This window comes from Notolabrus celidotus, chromosome 22 (assembly GCF_009762535.1).
Source record: "Notolabrus celidotus isolate fNotCel1 chromosome 22, fNotCel1.pri, whole genome shotgun sequence".
Taxonomy (NCBI): Eukaryota; Metazoa; Chordata; class Actinopteri; order Labriformes; family Labridae; genus Notolabrus; species Notolabrus celidotus.
In genome coordinates this window covers 3,146,757-3,173,505 of record NC_048293.1, presented here as the reverse complement: position 1 = coordinate 3,173,505, position 26,749 = coordinate 3,146,757, and the positions used below count along the sequence as shown (strand labels likewise).

The 26,749-nt window shown below is 40.2% G+C and overlaps 1 protein-coding gene across 1 annotated transcript; it reads left to right on the top strand.

The window, feature by feature from the left end:
* The first annotated feature begins 239 nt into the window (after window positions 1-239).
* On the top strand, window positions 240-26,254 carry grm1b (glutamate receptor, metabotropic 1b). Its single transcript, XM_034674390.1, has 8 exons — window positions 240-1,011; window positions 4,006-4,255; window positions 13,569-13,804; window positions 19,449-19,695; window positions 19,858-20,026; window positions 20,226-20,352; window positions 22,744-23,671; window positions 25,153-26,254. Exons 1-8 carry the CDS (start codon window positions 297-299, stop codon window positions 26,000-26,002), a joined length of 3,522 nt encoding a protein of 1,173 aa, XP_034530281.1. The 5' UTR covers window positions 240-296; the 3' UTR covers window positions 26,003-26,254.
* The last annotated feature ends 495 nt before the right edge of the window (window positions 26,255-26,749 follow it).

The window sequence follows — 26,749 nt, the reverse complement described above, 5'->3', positions numbered from 1 at the left end:
AAACGCATCAAATCAGACAGATCATTTTGGATTTTTGTGCTTTAAAGCCGACTCAAATAATCAATAAGTCATCCAAATAACTTCTGATTATTTTTCTGTTCATCTTTTTCTTGTGTCATAGACTACAGCTTTAGTTCCATGGGTGAAAAAGCAGGTTTAATGCTTCATGTCTTGCTTTCAGGGTGACAACAGTGAAGCAGAAAAAGCTGAGTTAACTTCCATTTCCTCCAAAGTGGATTGATGGACCTCTGTTACGGCCAGGAGGACATGATTCTACATTCAGCACCTGTGGCACAATGTCCAATATGATCACCCTGACTGCCATCAGCATCTTGTACTTGCCTGTTTTGCTGTTTGAGGCATTCGTGCTGTCTAAAGGCAAGTATGAGAGGTCACTGGTGCCCAGTTCTGCTTCTCGCCTGGTGGCCAGGATGGACGGGGATATCATAATCGGGGCACTCTTCTCGGTTCACCACCAACCGTCAGCCGAGAAGGTGGCAGAGAGGAAATGTGGAGAAGTCAGAGAGCAGTACGGCATCCAGCGAGTGGAGGCCATGTTCCACACCTTGGACCGGATTAACTCGGACCCGAACCTGTTACCCAACATTACTTTGGGCTGTGAGATCAGGGACTCGTGCTGGCACTCGTCTGTGGCTCTGGAGCAGAGCATCGAGTTCATACGAGACTCACTCATCTCCATACGTGACGACAGGGACGGATCCAGGTGGTGCATCGAGGGGGTCCCTTCTAGTCAGCCGCCACCATCAAAGAAGCCCATCGCAGGGGTCATTGGGCCTGGATCGAGCTCAGTTGCGATCCAAGTTCAGAACCTTCTGCAGCTGTTTAACATCCCGCAGATCGCATACTCTGCCACCAGCATCGACCTCAGTGACAAGACGCTGTTTAAGTACTTCCTCCGGGTGGTGCCGTCAGACACTCTTCAGGCCCGGGCCCTGCTGGACATCGTCAAACGATACAACTGGACATACGTGTCTGCAGTGCACACAGAGGGTAAGACACATTTACAGACAATTAATGTTTATATAGCTTCTGACCTTTAACATTTAAGTTTATTTTGAGGTAGTGCCCTCTAGTGGCCTCAGTATGGAGGGAGCAAAAGATGAAGTCAAGTGATGTAATTAGAGAGAGCAGGTCCAAGAGGAGGGAGTCTTGAATGAGAAAATTGATGCTCTGGTAAGGATAGCCAGCCAGTTTTGTTTTGTTGTCATGGATTGTTTAAAACATGGACGTAGTCTCTGTGATGTCATCCATTGGTTTATTGGATAGACCTTTTGAAGCCCAGTGATGGCAGTCGCCAAATTGGAAAAGCTGACTCAACCTAACTTTTGAGAAACCTAATGAGAGGAGGCAACGAGGTGAGGTTGAGGCTTTTAGCCTTTTGGCAAGCAGCTTCCATGGACCCAGCCATCAGTGAACTCAGCCACGCATGATTGTGCAAATTTATATAAAACTCTAAGTCTTGATCAAATTGAAACAGATCACCCCCCCAAAAAAATCTTCCCCCCATACAGTGTATATGAATAAATAAATGAGCTACACACCAATTATTCTTTTTTAAACTAGGCTGCAAACATGTTTGATTTTGTTGTAAATAAGTGCATCTTTACATGGTGGTTAATGGGGATACCTGGGCTTTTACAGCTGGACACTTGAGGAATGCATGGCCAGCCCATGATATTGCATTAAAGCTGAACAATCATTCATGTTATTTTACTTTAAAGGTTTACTGCATCAGTTTGGTAAAAAATTGCAGACCCACAACATAAAATAATGATCGAAATTTAAGTGGCAAGACTAAGGGGATTCAAATTTTGCCCCAAGTATTTAAGTCTACCCTACATCTCCCATGATGCAACTCAATTCCATTTTTCATTTGCTTCACATAACCAGTTTGCAATGAAGGCTTGTTACTGTGTGATTGAAATCACAAGCCAAACTGAAATAACCCTGAAGAAATCAACATGACATCATCAGAGTTCGCTTGAAGTCTCTGAAATACCTCCTCCACCACACAAGACTTGATGTAACCGCAGGATGAGAACATTGCCTTGTTCCAGTTCAACTGGATTATATGTGTATAAAAAGTACCCATTACATGACTCAGTTGTTGCTTTCTTCAGATTATCATTGTAAATTAAAGTAAACAGAGGAAACATAGAGGGGTTATTTTGTTAACTTATCCATTTTAACCACTTCATCACTGTTGTAATCATTGCTGTATTTTCTATAACATCATAGCATGTTTCTCATGTGACTGATGTCAGAACTGCTGCTCTAACAGCAGGGGGCTGCAGACAGTTGTGTTCTTGTTTTTGAGGCTTATTCACTAGAGGTTTGTATAAACAGAGATAAACAGAGGGCATGTCAGAGGAGAGAACAGTGTTTACTGTGATCACATGTAAGGTCGACTTTTTAAAGAGAATGTACAGATTGTTTTTAGACATCAAAATAAAGAATGAAAACATTTAGAGGAGACATGACTCTTCTGAACAACTTTCTCTTTCCTTTCCTTTTCCTCTTTTCTTTTCTTTCCTCTTTTTCTTTTCTTTCCTTTCCTCTTTTTCTTTCCTTTCCTTTCCTTTCCTTTCCTCTTTTCCTTTCCTTTCCTTTTCTTTTCTTCCCTTTTCCTCCTTTTCTTTCCTTTTCTTTCCTTTTCCTCCTCTTCTTTCCTTTCTTTTCCTTTCCTTTCCTCTTTTTCCTTTCCTCTTTTTCCTTTCCTTTCCTCTTTTTCCTTTTCTTTTCTTTTCTTTTTTTTTCTTTTTTTCTTTTCTTTCCTTTCCTTTCCCCTTTTTCTTTTATTTTCTTTCCTCTCCTTTCCTTCTTTTCTTCTCTTTCCCTTCCTTTACTCTTTTTCTTTCCTTTCATTTCCTTTCTTCCTTTTCTTTCCTTTTGCTCCTTTTCTTTCCTTTTCTTTCCTTTTGCTCTTTTTCTTTCCTTTCTCTTCCTTTCCTTTCCTCTTTTTCTTTTGTTTTGTTTTGTTTTGTTTTCTTTACTTTCCTCCTTTTCTTTTATTTCCTTTCCTCTCCTTTCCTTCTTTTCTTCTCTTTCCCTTCCTTTCCTCTTCTTTGCTTTCCTTTCCTTTCCTTTCCTCTCAATTCCTTTCTTTGTTTTTCCTTTCCTTTCCTTTCCTCTCAATTGCTTTCCATTTCTTTCCTTTCCTCTCCTTTGCTTTCCCTTCCTTTCCTTTCCTGCTGTAACAACAGGTAGATCAATAGTTGATGAATAAAATCATTTTGGAAGAGATTTTACAAAACAAAGTAAAAGATCACAGAAAAGATGTGTAATAAGTAAAACAAAAGATCAGTGAAAAACATTGTATGATAGAAACACTTAAATGTCATATTTGATGGTAGATATTGATGTACTCCCTGAAAGAAACAAGCTAGTACAGCATTTCATTTCAGCAGAACATTAACAACAATACGAAAGCAAAATCCCAAGTCTTGATTTAGTCTCTAAGGTGACATGGACCCTAAGGTCCCGATATATCACGCAGTAACAAATAACAACCATGACATGTGTACCTGAATCTTTAGAAAGTTAACACAACTGCTGTCGATTTTTAATGAGGACATTTGAGGTGAGTTTGTTAAAACCTGATAACAATCTGATCTCACCAGTTTCCAGACTGAATTAAGATCCTAAAAATGACTTTTTGACTGTCTTGACGTTGTACCGTCCAAATGCTCCGTTTGTCCTCAGAAACATCAGCTGAGGTCACTCTAACCCCGTTTGCTCTGCTTGTTCTGCTCCTGATTCTATAAAAAGAAATCTGGAGACATTAAGGGCCTCTTAAATGCTAAAGGCAGAGCAGTGTGTTCTCAGCAAACCCTCCTGGAAATAATTTTAGTGAGAAAGAAGCACAATTAATCTCAAGTACTGAATACAGAGTGAAGCTGGAATGAATCCAAACCCATTGATTCTCTCCTTTCCTCCTGTGAATGACCCTCCCTTAACAGCTGCTGCTTTTTTTTTTCCCCTCAGGTAACTACGGAGAGAGCGGGATGGAGGTGTTCAAAGAGCTCGCCTCACAGGACGGCCTATGCGTCGCCCACTCTGACAAGATCTACAGCAACGCAGGCGAGAAGCACTTTGACAGGCTGCTGAGGAAGCTGCGCGAGCGTCTGCCTAAAGCTCGAGTTGTGGTGTGTTTCTGTGAAGGGATGACGGTGCGAGGGCTGCTCATGGCCATGAGACGGCTCGGAGTAGCTGGAGAGTTCCTCCTAATTGGCAGGTTTGTTGCAGATTGTTTCCCGTGGGGAGCTTTTGTTTGGTCTGTCAAGGTTTTTTTTGTCTTTATGGGATAAAAAGCAGACAAGTTTTCTAACAACATTGATGAAAAGAACCTCCTCTTTTATATTGTTCAAAGCTGCTTCTTACAAAAACATGAAACTCTGTCAACACACTAGAAACCAGACTTACTAGCATTAAAGTAAGAAACAAAAGAAATCATTGTTCATGAGAGTGGACCCATTTTCTTTCTTATTCTTCTCAATAATGAGGATCATTTTCCTGACAACCTTAATTTCAGTCTTATTCCTAACCTCTCTCTCTGAGCTGTAGTTCTTTCAATCATATCTTATTTCCCTCAGTAGTTCTTAGGAGATTATAGATATTCACATTTTCATTTTCGCTTGTGTTGGCCTCAGATTCAGAGTTGAGAAGTTCAATCTTTCAAAAATAAGACAGCCAGTCTTATTGTGTGCTTTCCAGAGGCAGATCACAGAATTCATGCATAAGCATTTGAAATGCTGAGAAGGATCCAAAGGGGAGAGGGAGACAGCGGCAAAGAAATCACAAAGCTCAGGACTTTTTCTAGAGCAACTTACAGACTTTCCTTCTTTTCTTTTTTAACAAGCAGAAATAAAAAAAACAAACATATTTTCTGAGGTCCGAGGTCTGCAGGGTCCAGAACTGACCAACTCCACAATTTCTGAACTATATGACCTTTTTGGCCTTTGTGACAGTGGAGGAGCCAACATCTGTCAACTAATCATCTTTTTAACATCCAACATAACAATCTGATAACTAATTAAAACTAAACTTCCCAAAAAAAAGGACACTAAAATCAACATAACAAGAACTAACAACAGCTACAACAGAGAGCATGTTTGAGAAAAAATATTAAATGAGTGTTTTGATTTTAAAGTTTGACCTATGTCCCATCTGTTAAAATGGAGGAGTTGGGCTTTACTGGTGCGTTCCATTTGATCTAGGAAATTGGGAATTCTGAGATGCCAGTTGGATACGTATTCTGGAATGCACCCAATTCCATGTTGGAAACTTCAGTAACCCCAAGCTTGAAATCCAAGATGGTTGCTTCCTGCATTAACAGTAAAATAGCTGCACTTCAAATAGTCTTTATTGACAACTCAGTCTTATTTTGTATATTAAAATCGATCTCACTGTTTGTATTGTGCAAGTTCTGTAGACATGTTTTCATGTTACTTTTGTGTGCTGACTATCACTTAGGGCCCGATCTACTAAAGGTTTGCATGTATAAAAAGACGCGCAAACTTGATAGCGCGCGCAAAGCAGACGTACTAACCTGATGCACCGAGGATTGCGTCTGTCAAATGAGCAAAATAGCATGCGCAATCCATTTAGTGTGTTTGCCTTCATGAATATGCAGAATACATGTTGATCATCAGAACGCGCAAAATACTGGGAGGAGGAGATGCAAATGTAATCATTTAGCACACGCAATGTGATCTATCAAACCTGCATCCGTTTGCGGTTGGTGTTTTTGCGTCTATATTTAGCACGTTTGAAAGGCAGGTGCAAACTGGCACAGCGTTACGCACAAATGGCTGCGGTCACTGTGGCGAGAAGGAGGCATAGGTGCAATGACAGATGACGGAGAGACAGAATCTTCCGTGCGCATGTCAACATATTTGGACTGTCAGAAATAAAAATAGTAGAGACATATCGTCTATCCAGCAATGCCATCTTTGAGCTGCTGGATGGCCTAATTAAGGGCTGATTTGGAGCCAGTCACAAAAAGGATCCATGCCATATTAGTGGTGAGTGTTGCCAAGAACCTCACAATACGATACGCATCACGATACGTGGGTCACGATACGATAGTATCACGATATCACAATATTGTGATATATTGTGATATTCTACACAGTACACTAAGAACAAAATAGAGATGGTGTATATGTAAATCACACAATATTACTCAAAATTGAAAAGACAAATGAAGTCAAAACTATTTGATTGAAAACAACTTTTCCACTTTAATGTTTTTGAATTACTGAAGTTGTATTTTAGTTCCAACTCGGCTAAAATGTGAATTTTCCATCGATATTAAGATTTTAAATATCGATATCATATTGCACGTCAAGGTATCGCGATATATTGCTGTATCAATATTTTTTCCCAACTCTATGCCATATCTCCTATGGAGAAATCCCTTGCATCACTGCATTTTCTTGCATGCTAACAATGCTAACAACAACAGGAGCTAATGCCTAAACAACTTTCTGTCTTTGTATCTTGAATGTGGTCAACTCAAATATGACAAAAACCCTTTGGACCAATACTGCATTCAGTCACCAGGGGGGGCTCTTCATGTTGTGGCTGCACTTCAGGGAGCAGTTTATGCTATCCATCGTCACATAAAGTCTGTGGCTGGAATATAACGGATAGTGATTATAGGATTAGATTTGAATGAGGCCAGTAAGTTATACAGATGCTGGCAAAACTGCATTTCTGTGAGGCCGTTTATTGGTATAATAAGACGTAGTTACAACCAGAATATGTGCTTTAAATAAAAAGTTCATATGGAACTAAAATCTTTTTTTTCCTTCTGGGAGGAAAAGAAGCTCTGAAAGCAGAAGCGGCTTTGAGTCAGGCTCAGTAATGAATAATGCATCCTCGCAGCGAGCTCTCCCTCTCTCACTGTCAGATCACAGGCAGGACGAGCTAATATGGGACAGCACCTCCAGCATAAGCCGAGGAGCGTGGAGTAGCTGAACATCAAAGCTCGTATCAGCACTTAAAGCAGACATTCCTTCTTTGGAGCGGAGTCTCAGCTCACCTCCAGTCCTGTTAGCAGCACCTGAAAACAAGCTAGCATAAAAGCTGGCCATGGTTCATTTACACAGAGCGCTTCATTAATGTGAGGCTGCTTTATTCACAAAGGCTGATGAGAAGGAGTCAAATCCTTTTTCTTTTCCAGCATGATGAAAAACAAGCATGAAAAAAAAAAACCTAAACTTCCACTCACCCCTTCCACTTGAATTTGCTCCGTAGCTTAAGTCTCCACGGAAGATAAAGAGGGCAAGTTTGGAAGAGTGTGTGTGTGTGTTTTCTTTCTGGGTCAAGGAGAACACTGAAAAAGGAAAATGTTTTTAGAGCAATGCAGTAAGTGAACACATGCAGGCCTGAGTAACAGGCCAGCCATAACGCCCAAGGTGCTGGTCATCAGCCATCCATCTTCTTCTTCTCTCTTCTGCTGCGTGGAGGATATAAAAAATGGCCGTTCTCACACTTCAGACTCCACAACACACTTTATATATATCTCTTTATTTAAACTCGAAAATCATTGAGAGCAAGCCCTCATTTACAATGACGACGAGTATATAAAAGAAACATTAAAATGCATGACAAGCAAATAAAAGATATAACCCTAAAAGAATGATGATCAATTAAAAACAGACAACAATTAAAAGTAATGTTACAACCATTGAAAAAATAATGTTACACAAAGTTAGTGAAAACAGGTACAATCAGAGGTTAAACATTTTAAAACTAATGATTTAAAATGATTAAAAGAAACCAGTGCATTTATTTTTAAAGTGCTTTGCAGGGAGTTCCATGCAGATGGTGCAAATACGCAAAAGGCAGATTTTCCCAGCTCAGAATGAACTCTGGGAACCTGGAGAGTGAGCCAACCAGTTGATCTGGTATGTTTTGCTCCAGAAGACCAAACTAGCATCGAAGATAAATATGACGGTAGCATTCCAATAAGTGCTTTATAAATAAACAAGTAAAAATGCAAATCACGTCTTTCTGCCAGAGAAGACCATCCCACCTTTTGGTAAAGTATGCAATGATGAGTGCTGGGTAACACTTTACAATAAGGGTCCCTTAATTAGCGTTAGTTAATGCATTATTAAGCATTAAGTAACAGTTTAATAATAGTTTAATAATCGTTATAATGTATTACCTAACATTAACTAACACATTAGTTAATGCATTAATAAGCAGTTAACTAATGTCCACTGTTCAGAGTTAATTAATACATTATTAAGCATTAATAAAAGTTACAAAACTTAATTAGTTAACCATTAGTGAATGCTTTCTGGACCCTTATTGTAAAGTGTAACACATGTATCCCTTAGGTAACGAATTATAAATGCTAAACTGCCTCATAAGCATTACTTAACCATAATTAAGCATTAGTGAATGCTTTTTGGACCCTTATTGTAAAGTGTAACACATGTATCCCTTAGGTAACACATACTCTGAAGCAAAATGAGTTGAAATGTATTTGAAGCAACACATATAAAGAATTCAACACATTTTATTTAGAATAAAACAGATAATCACAGATAACATCTCAACTGGCACAGAGAAGTACGGTGGCCCTGAGAGCTCACAGCACTGCAACTTAAGAAAACACATGCAAAAAGACAAAACACAAGAAAATTAAGAAAACATCTTCATCAATTTGACAACACATGCGCAGCATTTGGAAAACGCGATGCAAAGACCACAACACAATACATTAGAAAAACGCTGCAAATAGACAGCAACACAACAGAAGTGTTTCCAGAGGACACTTAAAAGTGATGCACACGCTTATGCTAATGCTGATGCTTATGAGTCAGTTTAGCATTTATAATGTGTTACTTAAGTGATGCATGTGTTACACTTTACAATAAGGGTCCAGAAAGCATTCACTAATGGTTAACTAATTAAGTTTTGTAACTTTTATTAATGCTTAATAATGTATTAATTAACTCTGAGCAGTGGACATTAATGAACTGCTTATTAATGCACTAACTAATGTGTTAGTTAATGTTAGGTAATACATTGTAACGATTATTAAACTATTATTAAACTGTTAATTAATGCTTAATAATGCATTAACTAACGCTAATTAAGGGACCCTTATTGTAAAGTGTTACCGAGTGGGGTAACTATCACCAGTAATAAAACGTAGGGCAGAGTGAAATACAGCATCAAGTGGCTTTAATGTAGAGGCTGAAGCATGCCTGTTATCAACTCTAAAGTGAAGTTCAAGCTGTGTAGGAAAGGATGTTATTGTGCTGTAATCATGTCTAGTTGACTCCTAGTCTCTTTGTTTTGTTAAATGATTCCTTAAATCTAGACCTGTCCGACACTTCAACTGTATTCTTTAGTTAAGTGAACTGGTTCCTGGTTTGGTGGTGTCAGATTCGTATTATAAGGTTGTACAGTGTGTGTGTGTGTGTGTGTGTTGTGTGTTGACGTCAGAGCTGTCGGTTTCTGGCACTCACAATGTTGGACCGAGGGGAGTGTGATGCTGAGAAGCAGATGGCCAGGTACCGTTGATACTGTCACACTGGACATTCATTGTCAGCTCATTCTTGGAAGTGCCAGCCAAGCCAAACGTGCTATTATTGGCTTCTGTTTCGCCAAATGTGGGCTTTTTGAAGGCTGGCTGGTGATATTTTTGTACTGCAGATGAACTGCATTTTTGTTGAGTCTTCTGTATCTGAAAAAGATTCTGTTTCAATCTCAACGATTTATTCTTTTGCCCCAGTTTTACATTTGTCTCTGCAGGGTAAAATAGCTGGTGAAGCAGCATGGGAACTGCATCAACACGACACCAAAAGCAACTGTTTTAAAGAATCTGAGCGGTTTGTTAATGTCAAAAGAGAAAAACAACAGAAAGACTCTATACCATTGCACAGCATATCTAATTAACCTTCTGTGAGGAGTCTCTAACTGGTAATAAAAAAGATTTAAAGATGATACTGATGCCTCTAAATGACATAAAAATGCAAACCAGACCATCAGCAAGGGTGTTGATTATGTTTTTATGTGATTTTTAATGCGGCTGCCACTGGAAACGTGTCAGATGTGATGATTTACTTCAAGCTGCTCAAACAACTTTGTTTTCATTTTCCACAGTGAAGATTAAAGATCAAATTAAAGAAACAACATGTTTTTTTAATGAGGAAACTCAAATGATCTTTATGTCCCGATTAGGGATGTACATTTTTAGTATTTTCCGTGATCGATTTTTGGAAATGTTAACGATCAATTATCGATTAATTGATAAAAAAATAATTATTATTCTTACGTCAAAAACAATGCCAAATAGGTTGTTTTCCCCCTCAATTATATTTTCTACAGCAACAAAATGCAAATAACTGACAGGATTGAATACGGGCACACGTTTGACACGCAGAATATCAACGATCAGGCTCATTAAAATATTCTCTGCGGACATAATCTTATAAACTGAAGGCTCATAATACTAACAGAAAAGTACTTCAGACTCTCAGTGTCCAGTTTTCTGTCTACTCGTTCTTATTGAGAAAAATCAACATGTGTATTCGGTCAGGTGTCAGCCAGGAGCACAACCGGGTCAGAATCAGTCCCGCTGGAGAAAAGCCCAGACGGCTCTGATGTTGCTGGTCTGTAAACGTAGCGTACCAGAATTTCCCACCTGTCTGTTGCCTTTGTATCCAAAGGTGGAAATATCCTGTTTAAAGCTGTCAACCTTTGTGTCCGTGTTGTTGTTGGCAGCAGTTTTGTATTGATCCTCTTTTAAAAAGCGCACGTGGAGACCTGACGCACAGCCGCAGCCGCCAGCTGAGCGTCTCCGCTGTGCGCAACACCTTTAAACAGCTGATTCACATCCAAACATGCTTTAAACTTAAAACACCTCCCTGTTAGCTGAATGTAATATGAGACCACATGATGTTTGTTCCACGTGACGGAAAATTGATAACAAAAATGTGTGTTTCGAGTCATTTCTTAACAATCAATTAATCGATAATCGATTAATTGTGGTCATCCCTAGTCCTGATGGCAATCAATACATAATGCGTTTTTAAAAAAGAGGTAAAAAAAAGCTGCTATCTACAGCTGGAGTAAACCTGGGAAAACACCAACCAATCACGGTCATTAAGGTCCAATTTATGAAACCAATCAAATCCCGTCCAGCCATTCTGCCCGCCTCCTGCAAAGCGTACATTTCCCCGGCGTGCACTCCGAGTCCCCGTCCCCTGCCTCTGCTTCCCCTGACTCTACTGACTACCCCTCTCGCTCGACCCCGGGCCTGTCCCCTCTGACCTGATGAGGTACTTTGGAAGCTCATCAGGACTGTAGTCCGGATCAGAGTCTAAAAAGCTCTCACCACAGGGGCTCTGACAAGCAAAAGAATTAATGACATTTAGTAAGTCCTACAGAAATGTAGATGTATTGTAGCGTCTGTCCGGATGCTGTAGGGATGACGAGCCGAGTCTTGAACACGTTGAGTTTTAATAACCGGTCACTGTCGGCCGTGATCACGCCAACCAACAAAACAACAATCAATGTTTGAATGAATGAAGAACTTCTCCTCTTGTCTCTCCTCTCTCCCGCTCGCTGTGAGTGCTAACAATAGCCATGTTTGTTTGTGTTTTTAACTTTCACTATGATAATGTTTTGGTGAGGACCGGTTTTGAATCAGTCACGATCATATGGCCATGAATCAGCGGCGCTTGTGCATGTGAGCTGGGGCGTCGTTTTGGAGGAGCTCCGAGGGGAGGGGGGGAGGGGGGGAGGGGGGGAGGGGTTAGACGGAGTCCTGAAGACATGCTACACTCAAACTCATCCTAGTTTTCCGTGACTACCAACCCTAGCTTTAACACATGTACAGGACAGGATTAGCAAAAAGGCTAGAGGTGCAGCTTTGTCCACAGGGGGTGCCAAAAACAACACAAACTGAAAGTCCCTCACAGGAGCTTTAAGAAACGACACTAAGAGTCTAAATGTATCTTTATATCTCTGTAAAGCTGGTACTTATGGCAGTGTGTTGAGCTCAATATTAACTATAGACAGTATAAAAGAAGTAACATTTATTTATTATGATATCATGGATGAAAAGTCAGGACAGTAACATCATTATCTGGAGACTTTCATGGCTGTAAAGAATTGTTGAGATGCCAAGCTTGTTGAAAGGCCGATGTTGCCATCCCTTGCTGTGAGCACAATTTAGAACAAAGCAGATGATAGTCAGGTCAGCATCATTTAGAAGCAGTAATATACTTTTATAACTCTTTAAAGTTATTGCCATTTTGCGTTTGTAATGTTATATCATGTTCTAATTGAGGTCATACTTCTCACTCATGCAGCTTCACACAGTATATGCATCACAGATTGGATTCCTCACTGCTTGATGTCGCGAAGCTGCATTTGCAACTCAAATGAGCCTTTATTGAGTTTTGAGTGTTGATTCAAATGTGAGGTGTCAAAAAGAAGCATTTGTTTCTCAGGCTTGATCTTTTGAGAAATGCAAAATGCAAAAAATGACATTTAAATAGCTGAGCATTTAAACTATAAATACAAACAATGACTGGTGAAGAAACAAAATCACACGTCCAGAGTCTGAGTCTGTGAGGAGGCCTGTAACAGAACTAATCTGTGAATTCTCACCAAACTTGTGATTGTGTCTGTGGAGACTTTTCTTTGGCCTATTTCGGCAAGTACAGTGCGTATCCACTCCACTCAGCAGGAAGGCTGAAACAGAAACAAAGTCAGGGCAACAAAAGGGAGAATCTTTCTGCAGGATTCAGTCTGACACCGGTTTGTGAAGTGGCATGTTGCTTCAAACGTGATAGACTTCTGCAGCATTGTGAAAGAACAAACCTTCTTCAGCCAGATACAGACTCAAATACAACTTTCAGAGTTTGCTAGCTGCAGAAACATGTCATATTAACAAATATAAACAGCATTTACAGTTGGGCTTTAAAATCTGGGTAGAAATATTGCATCTGCAAAAACAGCTGTCCTTAGATGCTTTGTACAGCACAAGGAATAAATGAATGTACAATTTGGCCAAAACATGTAAGTGATGAAAAGAAAACACTAATAGAGTGATTAAAATGATTAACAAAGTCTTTTTGTTAATCTTGGTTCATGTCATAAAAATTGAACAAGGACACATTCAGTCATTCAGTCAGTGCCAGCAACTAACTATTATCCTGTTTGTTTCTTTTTCAGAGCTCCTTTTACAAAGTCAAAGCTAGGTATATACACCATCCTTTAAATAAGCAGCTAAGTGAAGACAGAACATGATTGACCCAAGTTTTGCTGCACCAGCTACCAAAGAAATTCCCCCCAGCAGGATTAAAGATTAGGAAATAAAGCTGTGATTTAAATGACACATTGTTCTGACAGCTCAGAGAAATGCGGGGTACATTTTGTCATCATAAAACTTATATAAGACCTTCATTACACCTATTTTTATTCCTTGAAAAGTCTAAAAATGTGGTAACTTATGCAGCAGACAGATTTTGTAGCTGGACCTGGATCTACTGGTCTCTTTCTCCTCTCTGCAGTGACGGCTGGGCAGACAGGGTCGAGGTGGTGGAGGGATACGAGCAGGAGGCAGTGGGCGGCATCACCGTAAAGCTGCAGTCCGATGAGGTCTCCTCCTTTGACGACTACTTCCTGAAACTCAGACTCAGCACCAACACCCGTAACCCCTGGTTCCCCGAGTTCTGGCAGTACCGCTTTCAGTGCCGCCTTCCCGGACACCCGCTGGAGAACATGAATTATGCACGAAACTGCTCAGGTAGCTAAACTATCCGTCAGCCGGTTGTGATGTTTCCTGCAGTTTTTCAAGTTTACAGTTTCACGCCGGTGTGCACACCAGCTTGTCTTTTTGAACTGTTGTGATGTGTTCAATGCCCAGAGGACGAGCCAAAAGGTCCTATAACTGGAACATGTCCTTTAATTATGAAGTAGCCTGCCAGAAGGAAGACTTCTCTCTTAGTCAGTCTGATAACTTTTGTCATATTGTTTATTTTTGTGGCACTTGGCTTTACAGAGGATGATGATCTAGGTAAATTACATCCTTTTCTCTTGCAAAGGAACGTACTGAATGCATCGGCTTAAGTTCTTGGTTCCTCGAAACAGTGCTCATCAAGCATGTTTCACAAACATACCTTTGAGTTCTGCTTACACTGATTTCATTAAAACAAACGTACAGAATAAACAGCTTATATATTTACGTTTTCAATTAATATTATGAGTTTCATCAGATCATTGAATCTCTAAAATCCTGAACAAATTATTTTACTGGATCTTATGATAAACGTAAATATAAAATAATGCATGCAGCAAAAGACATTTTTTATAATTTCTCATAATATTCTTGAAAATATTTGATTTTATTTTATCCTCCCACATCTCCTCAATTTCTGCAGATTTCTAATAAATCCTTTCCTTTTTTATTTGTAGCATTATTCAAAGGAAACGAGTCCCTTTGCATGTAGCCACTTTCCTCAGTTTTTAAACTGTTTAATTTGTAAAGTTTTCACATCATTCTACTGAATAGAGCTTCTCCTCTTTTTTACGCACATGACTCAAGCTTTGATTCATAATTAAAAAGCTTGTATATTCAACAATAGTTCATTGAATTTTGATTTTGCCTCTTATTGTTAGTGGAGATATAGTTATTGTTTGCTGTCCTGTCACTTCTGTTGTTTTTATTTTATTATTTATATTTACTTTTTGGTGTAGAACTCCAGGATGGTGAGTGAATCCCTCTGAATGAAACTGTAGTCTCCTCACTTTACAATATGATATACATAGAGGTTAACTGATATTAAAATAGTATATTAGTATAAAGTTTGTATTTTGGAAAGCTATTTTCTCTGAATGTGCTTTAATCTCAGTTAACCTCTACTATATGAAGCTATTGGGATGTTTTTAGTTGTTTTTTATGTCCCTCCCCTGAGAGCCCAACAATTGACTCCGGTCCGCTCTCACTTTGTGTCTCACACCCGAACTGGCATTAAGACAGTCGTATAAAACAACCCAATAACACTCAGTGTGATGGTAACTGGCTGGTCCAGCTTAAACTGCATGTAGCCACAGATACAGCGAAGCCACATTGCGATTCACCAGATTAACATGACGGCCATGCTCCTCTGATATCTCACTCAGGGCGGGAAACCCAAATGCTGTTTTAATTTGGTTCTGCTGTTTCCCTGGTTGTAAGTCGTAGAAATGTACAATACATCATAACCTTTTCTATTCCAATGCTTCTTGTGACTGTAAAGACCACTCAGAGTGAAAATTAGAGGCCATATTTAAAGGTAAAACAACACATTTTAACCAAGCTAGCTGCTGTGAGGAACATTTGTTTTGTATCGATTCTGGCGCCCCCTTGAGGACAAAGTGTTACCTCTTATCTCTTGTCCTGTACATGCAAAAGTAGTGTTTTCAACAAAAGCCTCATCCTGTTGTCTTTTAACAGTCAACTTTATCAGGCAATGTGATTATTTTCCATGAAAACAGTCAAATAAAGTCTGTTTCTGAAGCAAGATGTCCATCAGCTAGTCTGACACCTACCCCCCCCAGGGCGGTTTCAGGCATTAAAAATGACAACAGAGAAGGTGTCAGTGTTGTTGTTGATGATCTTGTTTGCCACTGAAGGTCATAAAGAGGCATCAGTATCATTTTCAGTCTGTTTCTCAGCAAGTTCAAAACTCCTCACAGGGCCTTTAAGTTAGAGCAGCTAATGCTAGCACTGAACTACCTCCTAGCTAATAATGCTCTGGCAGGGAAGTATGCTACTATTGTTCTTCCTATGTGTAGTGTTACACTACCAAAATGTAATATTAGATTTAATCATTTTCCTAGCTAAGTGCGACATTAGCTAAAAGGTGGTTGAATGCTAACTTTACGCATGTCTGATAGTAGCTAACTGGTCATCTAACGTCTTGTTTTAGCCTGAAATATGGCCAGATTTCCCTCCAGATTTTAGCTGGTTGAATTAGAAATGGTGACATGATTTGTCAAATACCTTTAATTCAAGCGACTTACGACCTTGAAAACTCAGTGTGACATTACACCAACATTTGAGCTTCCCAGCCCAAGCATGATGTAAAACAAAAAATGGCCGTTGTGTGAATATGGTCATTAAATAACATATATTTACAAAAGCACTTATTTGTAGTTATGTTTAGACAGAGACGGATAACTAGATGTCCAATCCCACTGTGCAGCAGTCGCTCCTCTGTCTGCATGCTGTCATCCTGACATCATTTCATCGAGTCTGAACCTCACACAGCTCAGTGAGTGAGGCGAGCGTCTAAGCCAAGAAGCTGTTAAACTAGGTCATCACCAGCAGTTCCCATCGGACGTTCACCCAGCTGCTACGAGACTGAATTCAGTGTTCATGTGTTTGTTTGAATAGACACTCAGTTTCCCAGCAGCCTTTTTTATGACTTGATTTCACACAATGATGAAAACAACACGAGCAAGGGATGGTGATCCTCATAAAGCCTGTCAGCTTTAGAGTTTAGGAAAAAGACAAGTGTTGTTTCTGACAAGGTTAATGACGAATTATGTCACAGTGAAAATATATCTGCAAGGTAGGCATGAATGTTTGCCATGTCTCTGAGGACCTTGAAAGATACTGCAACTGATTACAGCATCAACAGCATCAGGGACAGGGAGTTTAACTACAAACTAAAAGATAGTCCATTTCAGTCCTGAGAGCGCCCTTAAATATTACACTTTACATTCTTATAGAATAAAAAATTTTTTTTTAGTAATGTTTTATAAAACAGTTCACCTTTGAGATTCTTTGTTCTTAAATTGAAAAATATCATGCTATCAGATGCACCTAATCTGATTTGCTTGTCTTGCTTCATAATAATGCTTTTGATAATAATCATCAAATTGATAGCAGCTCAGTCAATGTAATTGAATTTCAAATTCATATTTCAGTATCACTGCGACAGAGATTAAGTCTACAGAAGTCAAGAACAAGCTAATGTTGTTAAGTATAACATTTAAAGGGGAAAATCCTGTTATAGTTTGGCACGCTGTATCACTCCCCATCAGGAATTACATTATCAGCTGCTCCATCACTCTACACTTGCTTTTCATAAAATATGAAACAGCCTTTTGGAACAGATTCAGGGGAAACAGAAGGGTGAAGCAGAGAGTAAATCACTTTGAATCACTTTATTTTCAGTCCAGTTAGCAACTGCAAATGACCACCTTCCATGTATTTAGAATAAAACCTAGAATTCATGTCAAAAAAAAAGAAAACTTATCTTTTTGCGTGTGCTCATTAAAATTGATGATGACATTTCTATCAGCTCCAGAGGAAAGTTTAAAGTAAAATCAATGAAAGGAAGAAGGTCTTTGCTCAGACGAAGTTGCTTGTCACGTAAGGAAGGTCTCCTTTGTCTAAATTTGTTGTATTTCTCTTATCATTAGGAAAAAACTCAGACATTGCCTAGAATTTGATATCATCAATGGAAATAAGCATAGGCGTTTCAAGACCATTTTTGGGGGGTGCTGAAGGCCCTCTAAATTGAATACCAGCGCCCCTAAAATTTGAGAGATTTAAAAAATTTTTTTTTACTGTATGTCCTTTTTAACAAGCTAGAAAAGTTTCAAAACCATACAGTACTGGGTTGAAGTTGAAACGTAATATTTTAACAACAAAAATACAGCAGCTCCACCGCGTTTTACATGTTGTGCATTGCATTTCAAATGAAAGTCCAAAAAATAACTCCAATGTGAATTTATGGTATTTTTGGTTCACACTATAGGGTGCTGGTTTACTCCAGAAACATATACTGTTTATGTGTATGTTGAGGAGCTGCTGTATCAAAATGAGTTGTCTCTCCTCAGAAATTAGGGTTACCATGTTTCTCTTATGATTCCAATCCATTCCTCTTTTGCTGTGGCTCAGCATTTAAATAACCTTTATCAGATGTGATGGTTTAGTCACAGACTTTCCCAAAAAGTGTTTTACTTTTCTTTCACAAATGTGGGAATTAAATTGCATTAAAATGTACAAAACAGTGAAATGTATCTTGCCCGTGTCAGCACCTCTAAACATCCAATCCTAGAATCACCCCTGGTAAATTAACTCTGCACCTAGTTGATATCATCTTTGTTGGCCTCATAAAAACTGTCTTTCTAATTCCACTTGGCTGTTCAAAACAGTAGCCTTCTAGTGTGATTTGTTGCCACCATGGATGTATAATAGCTGCCGTGTCTACTGTTTTAGAGCTGCAAAGAGCCACTGTTTCAGAGAAGTCCTCAAACACATGGTATTGTGCTAGCAGATAGTGATGCATTAGTCAAAAGCTAGCAAAAAGACGGATTCTAGCACTTTTCTCCACATGTTTATTGGCTGAAATTTTTTGAATGATGATTAAAACCTTTAAAAACACTCATTAAATTAGTTTTCTGTTAAAGAGCAGTGTTTCTTCAACACTCTTCTGTGGGTGGTTATAAGAAGGGTGTATGAGCTGTGCTGCGGCTCTTGTGTTGCCTTTAGGTTAGGATTTTTTTCAGTGTAATGACTTAGGCTAGGAAACAATAGGCATCATATCACATGTACTGTATACACCTTGAGTAGTGTACAGCTGTCCAACATTACTGTTTATGTGACCCAATGGTGTAAACCAAGCACTGTTATTATCAGCCAATATACAAGTTTTAGTTTGAAATTAGTATGTGAAAGAGAAGAGCTGCCAACGCACGTACCTGGTCCACTTTTTCTACATAAACAGATTACAAGCATGGCCTATGAAATGACATTAAGCTGACATCTTACCTCAACATTGAGCAACTAAATAACCTGCTTAGTCTGCTTCTAGCTTGCATTACACTGAACTGATAGGGTGTGTTCGAACGTCACACGCTGTTTGTGTTCAAATTTGAATCATTTTTGTGTCATTCGCTCATCGTGTTTGTCTGAGATTAAACAAAACAAAGACAAGACAACAAATGTAAATGTATCAGAGAAGTTGGTTGTTTTTTTCCGCTTGAGGACACACAATTTCATTGGCACAGCATTTCAGACTGACTCTAATTGAGTCCTGACTCATAAATGCAGAAACGGAAAGGCTTGCCATGGTAACAAGCTTTCTTTGAAGCCATTTTCTGAGGCTTCCAGTTCCTCTAAAGCAGTCTCCCACTGAGGCAAAGAGGCGTGGAGCTGGCTGCCTGTTTTCAGAGAATAATTACAAGAATGTTCCAGTGAGCACCCTATCATTCCTTTGTAATATGTTAAATCATGTTAGATACACCTGTAAGGGACACCTGAATACAGACCAGATTTTGTACTGCATTAAGAAGCTACTGCTTGCATCAATAAAGCATCCCCTGTGAGGCCTCTCCTTGTAGAAATAAAAACAGTCCTGAAGATGAATCCTAACAGTTCTCTCATGTGTGGGCAGGTTATGAAAATCTTGAAGACAACTACGTTCAAGACAGTAAGATGGGCTTCGTCATCAATGCCATCTACGCCATGGCCCACGGGCTGCACGACATGCACACTGAACTCTGTCCGGGACACGTCGGTCTCTGTGACTACATGAAACCTGTCGATGGCAGCCACCTGCTGGACTTTCTTCTCAAGACGTCCTTCGCAGGGGTCTCTGGAGAGGACATTTGGTTTGACGAGAACGGAGACTCACCTGGGAGGTAAAATACACTTTCTTTGCATTCCTGAAGATTCTACATAGTAAAGTTCTCATATTTTGGTTTGCCAGAGGTTTGACACTCCAACCACTCAGGTAAAAGACACTCAGGGTGACCTACAACAAGAAGCAACTCAAAGCAACTCTCGTGTCTCTCCACTGTCAGGTACGAGATAATGAACTTTCAGCGTGTGGAGCCTGGTGTTTATGACTACATCAACATCGGCTCCTGGCATGAGGGCGTCCTCAGTCTGGAGGATGAAATGATGCAGATTAACCGCAGTGACATGGTCCGCTCTGTCTGCAGCGACCCCTGCTCCAAAGGAGAGATCAAGGTGACCTTTTGATGCTATATTTATAATGCATGTTGGCTGTAAATCTCCATGTATTAACTTTGAAGCCCAGTCATAGAAAAGCATTTACTCTTCTTTAAATAGGACAACAGTTCTGCATTTTATTAGATTACAAACTAAGCTTGGTTGACACATGGCTGAACGTACTTTTACATTTGTCTCTGCATGTTTTGTTGGTCAGGTGATCAGGAAGGGAGAGGTGAGCTGCTGCTGGATCTGCACTGCCTGTAAGGACAATGAGTACGTCCAGGATGAGTTCACATGCAAGGCCTGTGAGCTGGGCTGGTGGCCGGACCAAGAACTTGAAGGTAGGCAATCCATGCTCTCCTATTAGTGAACTCTGACCCCCTAAACACTGTTCAAGAGGATATGAATGGTTTCCTCAGAAAGTAAACTGATGTACCTTTTTCCCAGGGGTCAGAGGATTGATGACACCTTCATATTTTTGTTAAATTTACCTTTATATTCAACCAGTAGCATTTTATTTGGCCTAACATTGACAACAGACAACAGAGGAAAAAACTAGCTATGTCCTCTAATCAAAAGACTGTAATAAAGATGGATGACATGTCAGCTCCATTAAAGTGAAGCCTGCCTCCTGCCAGTTATATGATGTTATAAAATAGGGATATAACAAATAGGGGACAAATGTGGGACTTAGGGTGCTGTGTTTACACCAGATTATTAACAAACCCCTAAAGCTCACTGATTAGCGCGTTGTGAGTGTGTGTTTAGTCTGGGCAAAACCAATGCCTTTTAAAACTTTTGTATTGGAACACGTTTTCGTCTTGACTTAGCTGGCAACTTCCTGGTGCCTCAGCTGGTTGCCAACCAACCTAAAGATGACCTCAAGAGTGCCAGGAACAAGTCAAGCCAAGATAATAATCAGTGTTTAACACTCTGAGATCAAAAGGTGCTTCAAGGTCTATTTAACTGTTGGATAGAGCAAGGAGATCAGTTTCCTAGCCTGGGGAGCAGACAGATCTGTAAGATTGGTTTTGTTTGTACTTGCAGGTGTACTTCAGGCCAACTCAGGTGTACATCGGGCTATTCACAACTGTTTACTTAATGTTGGTTGGGTTTAAGCTTAGCCTAGACATTTTAGAAACTACCAAAGAAGATTCTTAATCTACTATACTCCCGCTGAAAAATCTGTAGTATGCACCTGTTGGAAATCCAACACTATTTTTCTTTTCAATTGGTCGTGCAATGTTAGACTGGAGCGGCGCAGCTCAACTTTTGAATGATCAGCAATGCATGTCATAACCCATGAGTCATGATATGTGACGTGTTGTGTCGTGTCATGTTCTTTCGTTTGGTGTCATTTTGTGTCGTTCCATGCTGTGCCGTGTCGTCGTTTCTTCTTTTTCTAACCCATGTATCACATTGTGTGTCATGTTGTATGGTGTCGTGTCATGCCATTTCTTGTTGTGTCGTGCCGTAACGTATCGTGTCGTATCAAGGGGTCGTTTGCCAGTACCCCGCCCTATGTCCAACTTGCTGTTTCCCACTGTTTGTGATTGTTATGCTATGCTAAGTTAAATGGCTGCTAGGTGTGACTTGCAAAAAAGAAAATCATCTAATTCTCAGCAAGGATGTGAGTAAGCAGATTTCCCAAAATGTCTGACTGCTGCTTTAAATCACCCAAATTGAATTTCTTGGTGCGATTAATTATAGACATTACCCCTCATGTAATTAAAACAGAATGATGTGCTGGTCTGTGATTTTCATCTTAATATCAATTTGAATTTAGGTTACTTCAGCGGCCACAGGCTGTGATCCTGTTGAATGACTGATGCTGTCAGAGATTAAAGGAGACTTTTTTTGCTTTTATAACAAGCTGTTGAAAGTTAAGTTCTTCAAAGCCTTTTCTCTCCTCATCCCCCGAACTGTTCTCCCCACTGTTTGTCCTGCTAAGATTTTCGCAGCACTATTTCATAAAACCTGTTCTGTCCTATTTTCATCGCTTTCCCATGACACCTGAGAGCCATTCATCATCCTCACCGTTTTATCCGACAGCAGCCCTACTTCACTTACCACTCTTCTGGCCCACTTTCAAAGGCCTTCTGTGCTGTTTCAAAGACAAGACACTTTCTTAATAGGATCATCCTGCCTCTCTCTGCACTGTTTCACTTTTTTTTTTTACTTTTAGCTACACATAGAGACGAGGAAATGTGAAGCCCTGGGATGACGTAAAAAATATTCTGGTGCAATTTCTAACCCCAGCCCTCCTTCTGTTACACAATGAATAAATAAACCAGCTTAGATTAGGTATTCAAAGTGTGTTCACAACATGAGGCAGGCAGGAGATCTAATTTAGATCCATGAAAAATGGAGTGATTTACTTTGTCCTGCTGCATTGCCCCCCTCTGTCGCTGGCCGCAACCCAGCCTGGCCACGGCTCAGTAGAAAAAGGTTTATTTATAGTTGAGCTAGAAACCTACTTTGGGACCTACTGTATTTTCTCTGACTTATATCTATTTGATTAATTTTGAATGTTTCCATACAATAAGGTCATAAAAGTCTAAAAGTTTTTGTTCTTCCTCTCAAAATGACCAGTTTTGGCATTTTTTTTACTCCAAAAAACACAAATCTGAGCACCAAACTGATGCTGAAATGATGAAAAATGCATGAGCTGCTCTGGGTATACTTGGCTGTGTGCTTATGCCGTTGTGTTTTTATCCTTTTATCTTTCTCAGTGTGTGAACCAATCACTCTGAACTGCCTGGAGTGGAGCAACCCAGAGTCCATCATCCAGGTGGTCTTCGCCTGCCTGGGTATCCTGATCACTTCATTTGTGACCTTTATCTTTGTCTTATATCGTGACACGCCTGTGGTCAAGTCCTCCAGCCGGGAGCTCTGCTACATCATCCTCGCTGGGATCTTCCTCGGCTATCTGTGCCCTTTCACCCTCATTGCCCGTCCAACGGTATTCTCCTGCTACCTCCAGAGGCTGCTTGTTGGACTCTCGGCTGCCATGTGCTACTCCGCCCTGGTCACCAAAACCAACCGCATCGCCCGTATTCTCGCAGGCAGCAAGAAGAAGATTTGCACCAGGAAACCAAGGTTCATGAGCGCTTGGGCTCAGGTGGTCATTGCCTTCATCTTGATCAGTGTCCAGCTCACTTTGGAGATCACCCTCATCATCATGGAGCCTCCTGAACCCATCAAATCCTACCCCAGCATCAGAGAAGTCTTCCTCATCTGCAACACCAGCAACTTAGGTGTTGTGGCTCCTCTGGGCTACAACGGCTTGCTTATCATGAGCTGCACTTATTACGCCTTCAAGACGCGCAATGTCCCTGCAAATTTCAATGAAGCCAAATACATCGCCTTCACAATGTACACCACCTGTATCATCTGGCTGGCTTTTGTGCCCATCTATTTTGGTAGCAACTATAAGATAATCACCACGTCCTTCTCCGTTAGCCTCAGTGTGACTGTAGCTTTGGGCTGTATGTTTACACCAAAGATGTACATCATCATTTGTAAACCGGAGCGAAACGTTCGCAGCGCCTTCACCACATCTGATGCTGTGCGCATGCACGTTGGGGATGGCAAGATAGCCTGCAGAAGCAACAGCCTGCTCAACATGTTCAAGAGGAAGAAGAACACAGGAAACGGCAGGTATGTTCTTTAATTGAGTCTGTGAGTCCTGCTCCTGAGGCACCTCAGGGATGCTGGTTTTACTGTAATTCCCTCTCAAAGGGAGACTGATGTCTTACTGTATTCACTTTGATAGAGACACCTGTTGCAAAGTGTGGCAGATATAGGTCAATGCTCAATTCACAAGGCATTTGACCTTTGAACTTATGGTACAATTAAAACAAGCGTCTCTGTGTGCTGAGGGATGGCAGGTGGAATCTCAGACAGTGAATAAAGGGTTTCTGCAGAGTTCACAAGACAAGTTTAAGAGTTAATGTAGCATGCTTGATACCACAGAAAATGGTAAACCAGCAGTAAACCAGCAGTAAACCAGTGGCCTTAAAGTATTTCTGACAGGCAATTTTCTTGTCCTATTTTTCCAGCAGAATTAAACCATGATTTCTGTTAATTGACATGCCCTGCTCTAATGGATAAAAATGAAGTGATGAATAAACCAATGAAAATTCCTGTAAGTCTTTGCTAACACCAACACTTAAACTTAGGTTGATGAGCTACTGCTGAAACTAGTAAGAGTGACAGTGCCTGTAATGGGTTTGCTGGTTCCTGCAACATAGCCCCGAACATTTCAGAACTAAAACTACTATCATCGGCAGGCAAGTAGGAATATTTAAAGGTCCCATATATTGGTATTTTTTATGTTTTACAACATGTCATAGTTGTCATTTAATCAAGGTTTGAATTCAAAACATATTTTATTGTATGGGACCTTTAAATGGATTTGTATTTATGTATTTATTTATTTAAAGGGACAGTGCATATTAATGAACATTTCAACGTTTGCATCAATGTAAAATGCCAGAGTTAGCCATAAGGCTAATTTTCATCCGTAGTCCCCGGCAGGTCAAAACAGAGTTCATGAAAACAGTACATCATGATAGCATGACAATGAAAACAATAATATATCACAAGAGCATAATAAATTATCCTAAAGTGCAAGTTAGTGCATTAAAGTGCATTAAAGTGCCATAGAGCATAATGACACGAATGTCCAGAGCTGGACCAGGTAAAACATGGACCAACATATCAGAATATCACACAAGTAAAAGTGCATACCTTAAACCCGTACAATAACACACACGCACATATACACACAGACGCACGCACATGCACGTACTCATCATAGACTGTATAAAATAGGTACACATACACACAGAGAGACAGGGAGAGACAGCAATGGATATAGATTAGTGATTACAGACCTGCTGTTTCTTGAGCCACAGTTAAATTGAAGGCTTTCTCTTAGTCCTTTCTCTCTTAAGTAAACTGACTTCAGTTAGGATTTGAAAGACCTGCAGATACCATAGAATATTATGCACAGTATATATTTTTTTAGATGAATGTATTCTTTATTTTCTTTATGCCTATATGAACCTCAGATGCTGTTTTTGTCTCCACTGTTCTGGGTTCCTGTGCAGTAACAGTCGTCTTTATTTTGTTCATAGTTCTAATGGAAAGTCTGTGTCATGGTCTGAACCAGGTGCAAGACATCCTCCAAAAGGGGATCACACGTGGCACAGATTGTCAGTACATGTGAAGAGACAGGAAGCAGGTTCCAATCAGATGGCTGTCATCAAACCCTTAACTAATACCTACCAAAACAGAGGCATGGAGTTCTCAAACCTAAGCACTAAGACTTTGTATAATGTGGCAGAGGAGGACGAGGGTGATCCAGTCAGATACAATCCCCCTTTCACTCCCCCCATGGTGGCCCACGGGCAGATTCCTGGCTGTGGGCTGATAAAAGACACAGAGCAGGGGATGGAGATGTATACACGTCAGCGTCTGCAGTCACTGTCCCACCACCCCATCATGGACCACCTGCAGCAGGCGAGCCTGGCTGCTAAATTCAACAGTGACATCCCTCAGCTTAATGATATGATTAGCATGCCTGAAGCTGTTAGCGGTGGCATGCCCGTGTACCACCAGGCCCACCTCATCCAGCAGGAACCCATCCTGCCTGTGCACCTTGACCCATTTGATGAGGAGCCCGACTCTCCTCCAGAGGAGGAGGAGGAGGAGGAGATAGAGAACGAGCAGTTTGGCCTTCTCCACGGCTACATGTACAACAACTCCCAGATCCATGACGAGGAGGAGGACTTGGTTGAGGTAAAACTAGCCATGGAGGACTCTGTGGCTCTGATGCCTCCCTCTCCTTTCCGAGATTGCGCTGCTCCTCCTGTGAGCCCTTTCCCCAACTCGCCTGTGTCCGAGTCGATTTTGTGCAGCCCTCCAAATGTGACATATGCCTCAGTCATCCTCAGAGACCTAAAGCAAAGCTCCTCAACTCTGTGAGGGTGCACACTCACATTACCTGTTGTAACATATTTTCAAGTTCATGATGACTCGTGTTGTATATGATGGAGTTTAAGGAACCATGAGGACTGACAAGTCATTTTCCACTCTGTAATTGATAGCTTTTACATGATAAAGATGAACGAAGCGCCATGTTTTGAAATTCTCTTTGATGTTGTCTACAGTAGTGAAAGGATCTGAGTGTTACAAACATATGCTTACAGAAGCTTTTAAGATAACATAGATTTTGTGCTTATCAGACAAACAACTAGGATTGCTTATGTACAGTCATTCATATAAATAGATTTACTAAAAAATAGGCAAAATATCAAGCAGATGAGTTTAATGATTTTAAACAGGACAACTTAAGGGTAAATATAATTTGTATGTGATGTAATTTGTTCCAATTTGTCTACAACATTTTACACAGTGTGTTTTGTGCTTACAAAGAATGACAGAAATCCTGATGAAATGATCGGACATGACATGGAAAACACAGTTTTCCTTTCTTAATAAGGAGAGTTTGAAGGGAAATATGATTCTACGATACAATACAAAGCAATACATAACAAGCAGTAGCTAAGTTTAGCATCAAGACCAGACTAGGTATGGGGGAGTAGCTAGCCTGGCTTAATCACAATCCTCATTTTTACACATTTTTTATGATGGATTCTATAATTAAGTGTTAAATAGTGAGCTGAAGATGTGTTAATAGGTACATTGTGAGACTTTTTGACAGAGGCGAGC

Bases quoted from the DNA above. Each gene is read 5' to 3' on its own strand.
- grm1b (XM_034674390.1), top strand. From the start codon at position 297: ATGTCCAATATGATCACCCTGACTGCCATCAGCATCTTGTACTTGCCT. The intron at 1,012-4,005 runs GTAAGACACATT...TTTTCCCCTCAG, and splicing joins GTCTGCAGTGCACACAGAGG to GTAACTACGGAGAGAGCGGG. The intron at 4,256-13,568 runs GTTTGTTGCAGA...TCCTCTCTGCAG, and splicing joins GAGTTCCTCCTAATTGGCAG to TGACGGCTGGGCAGACAGGG.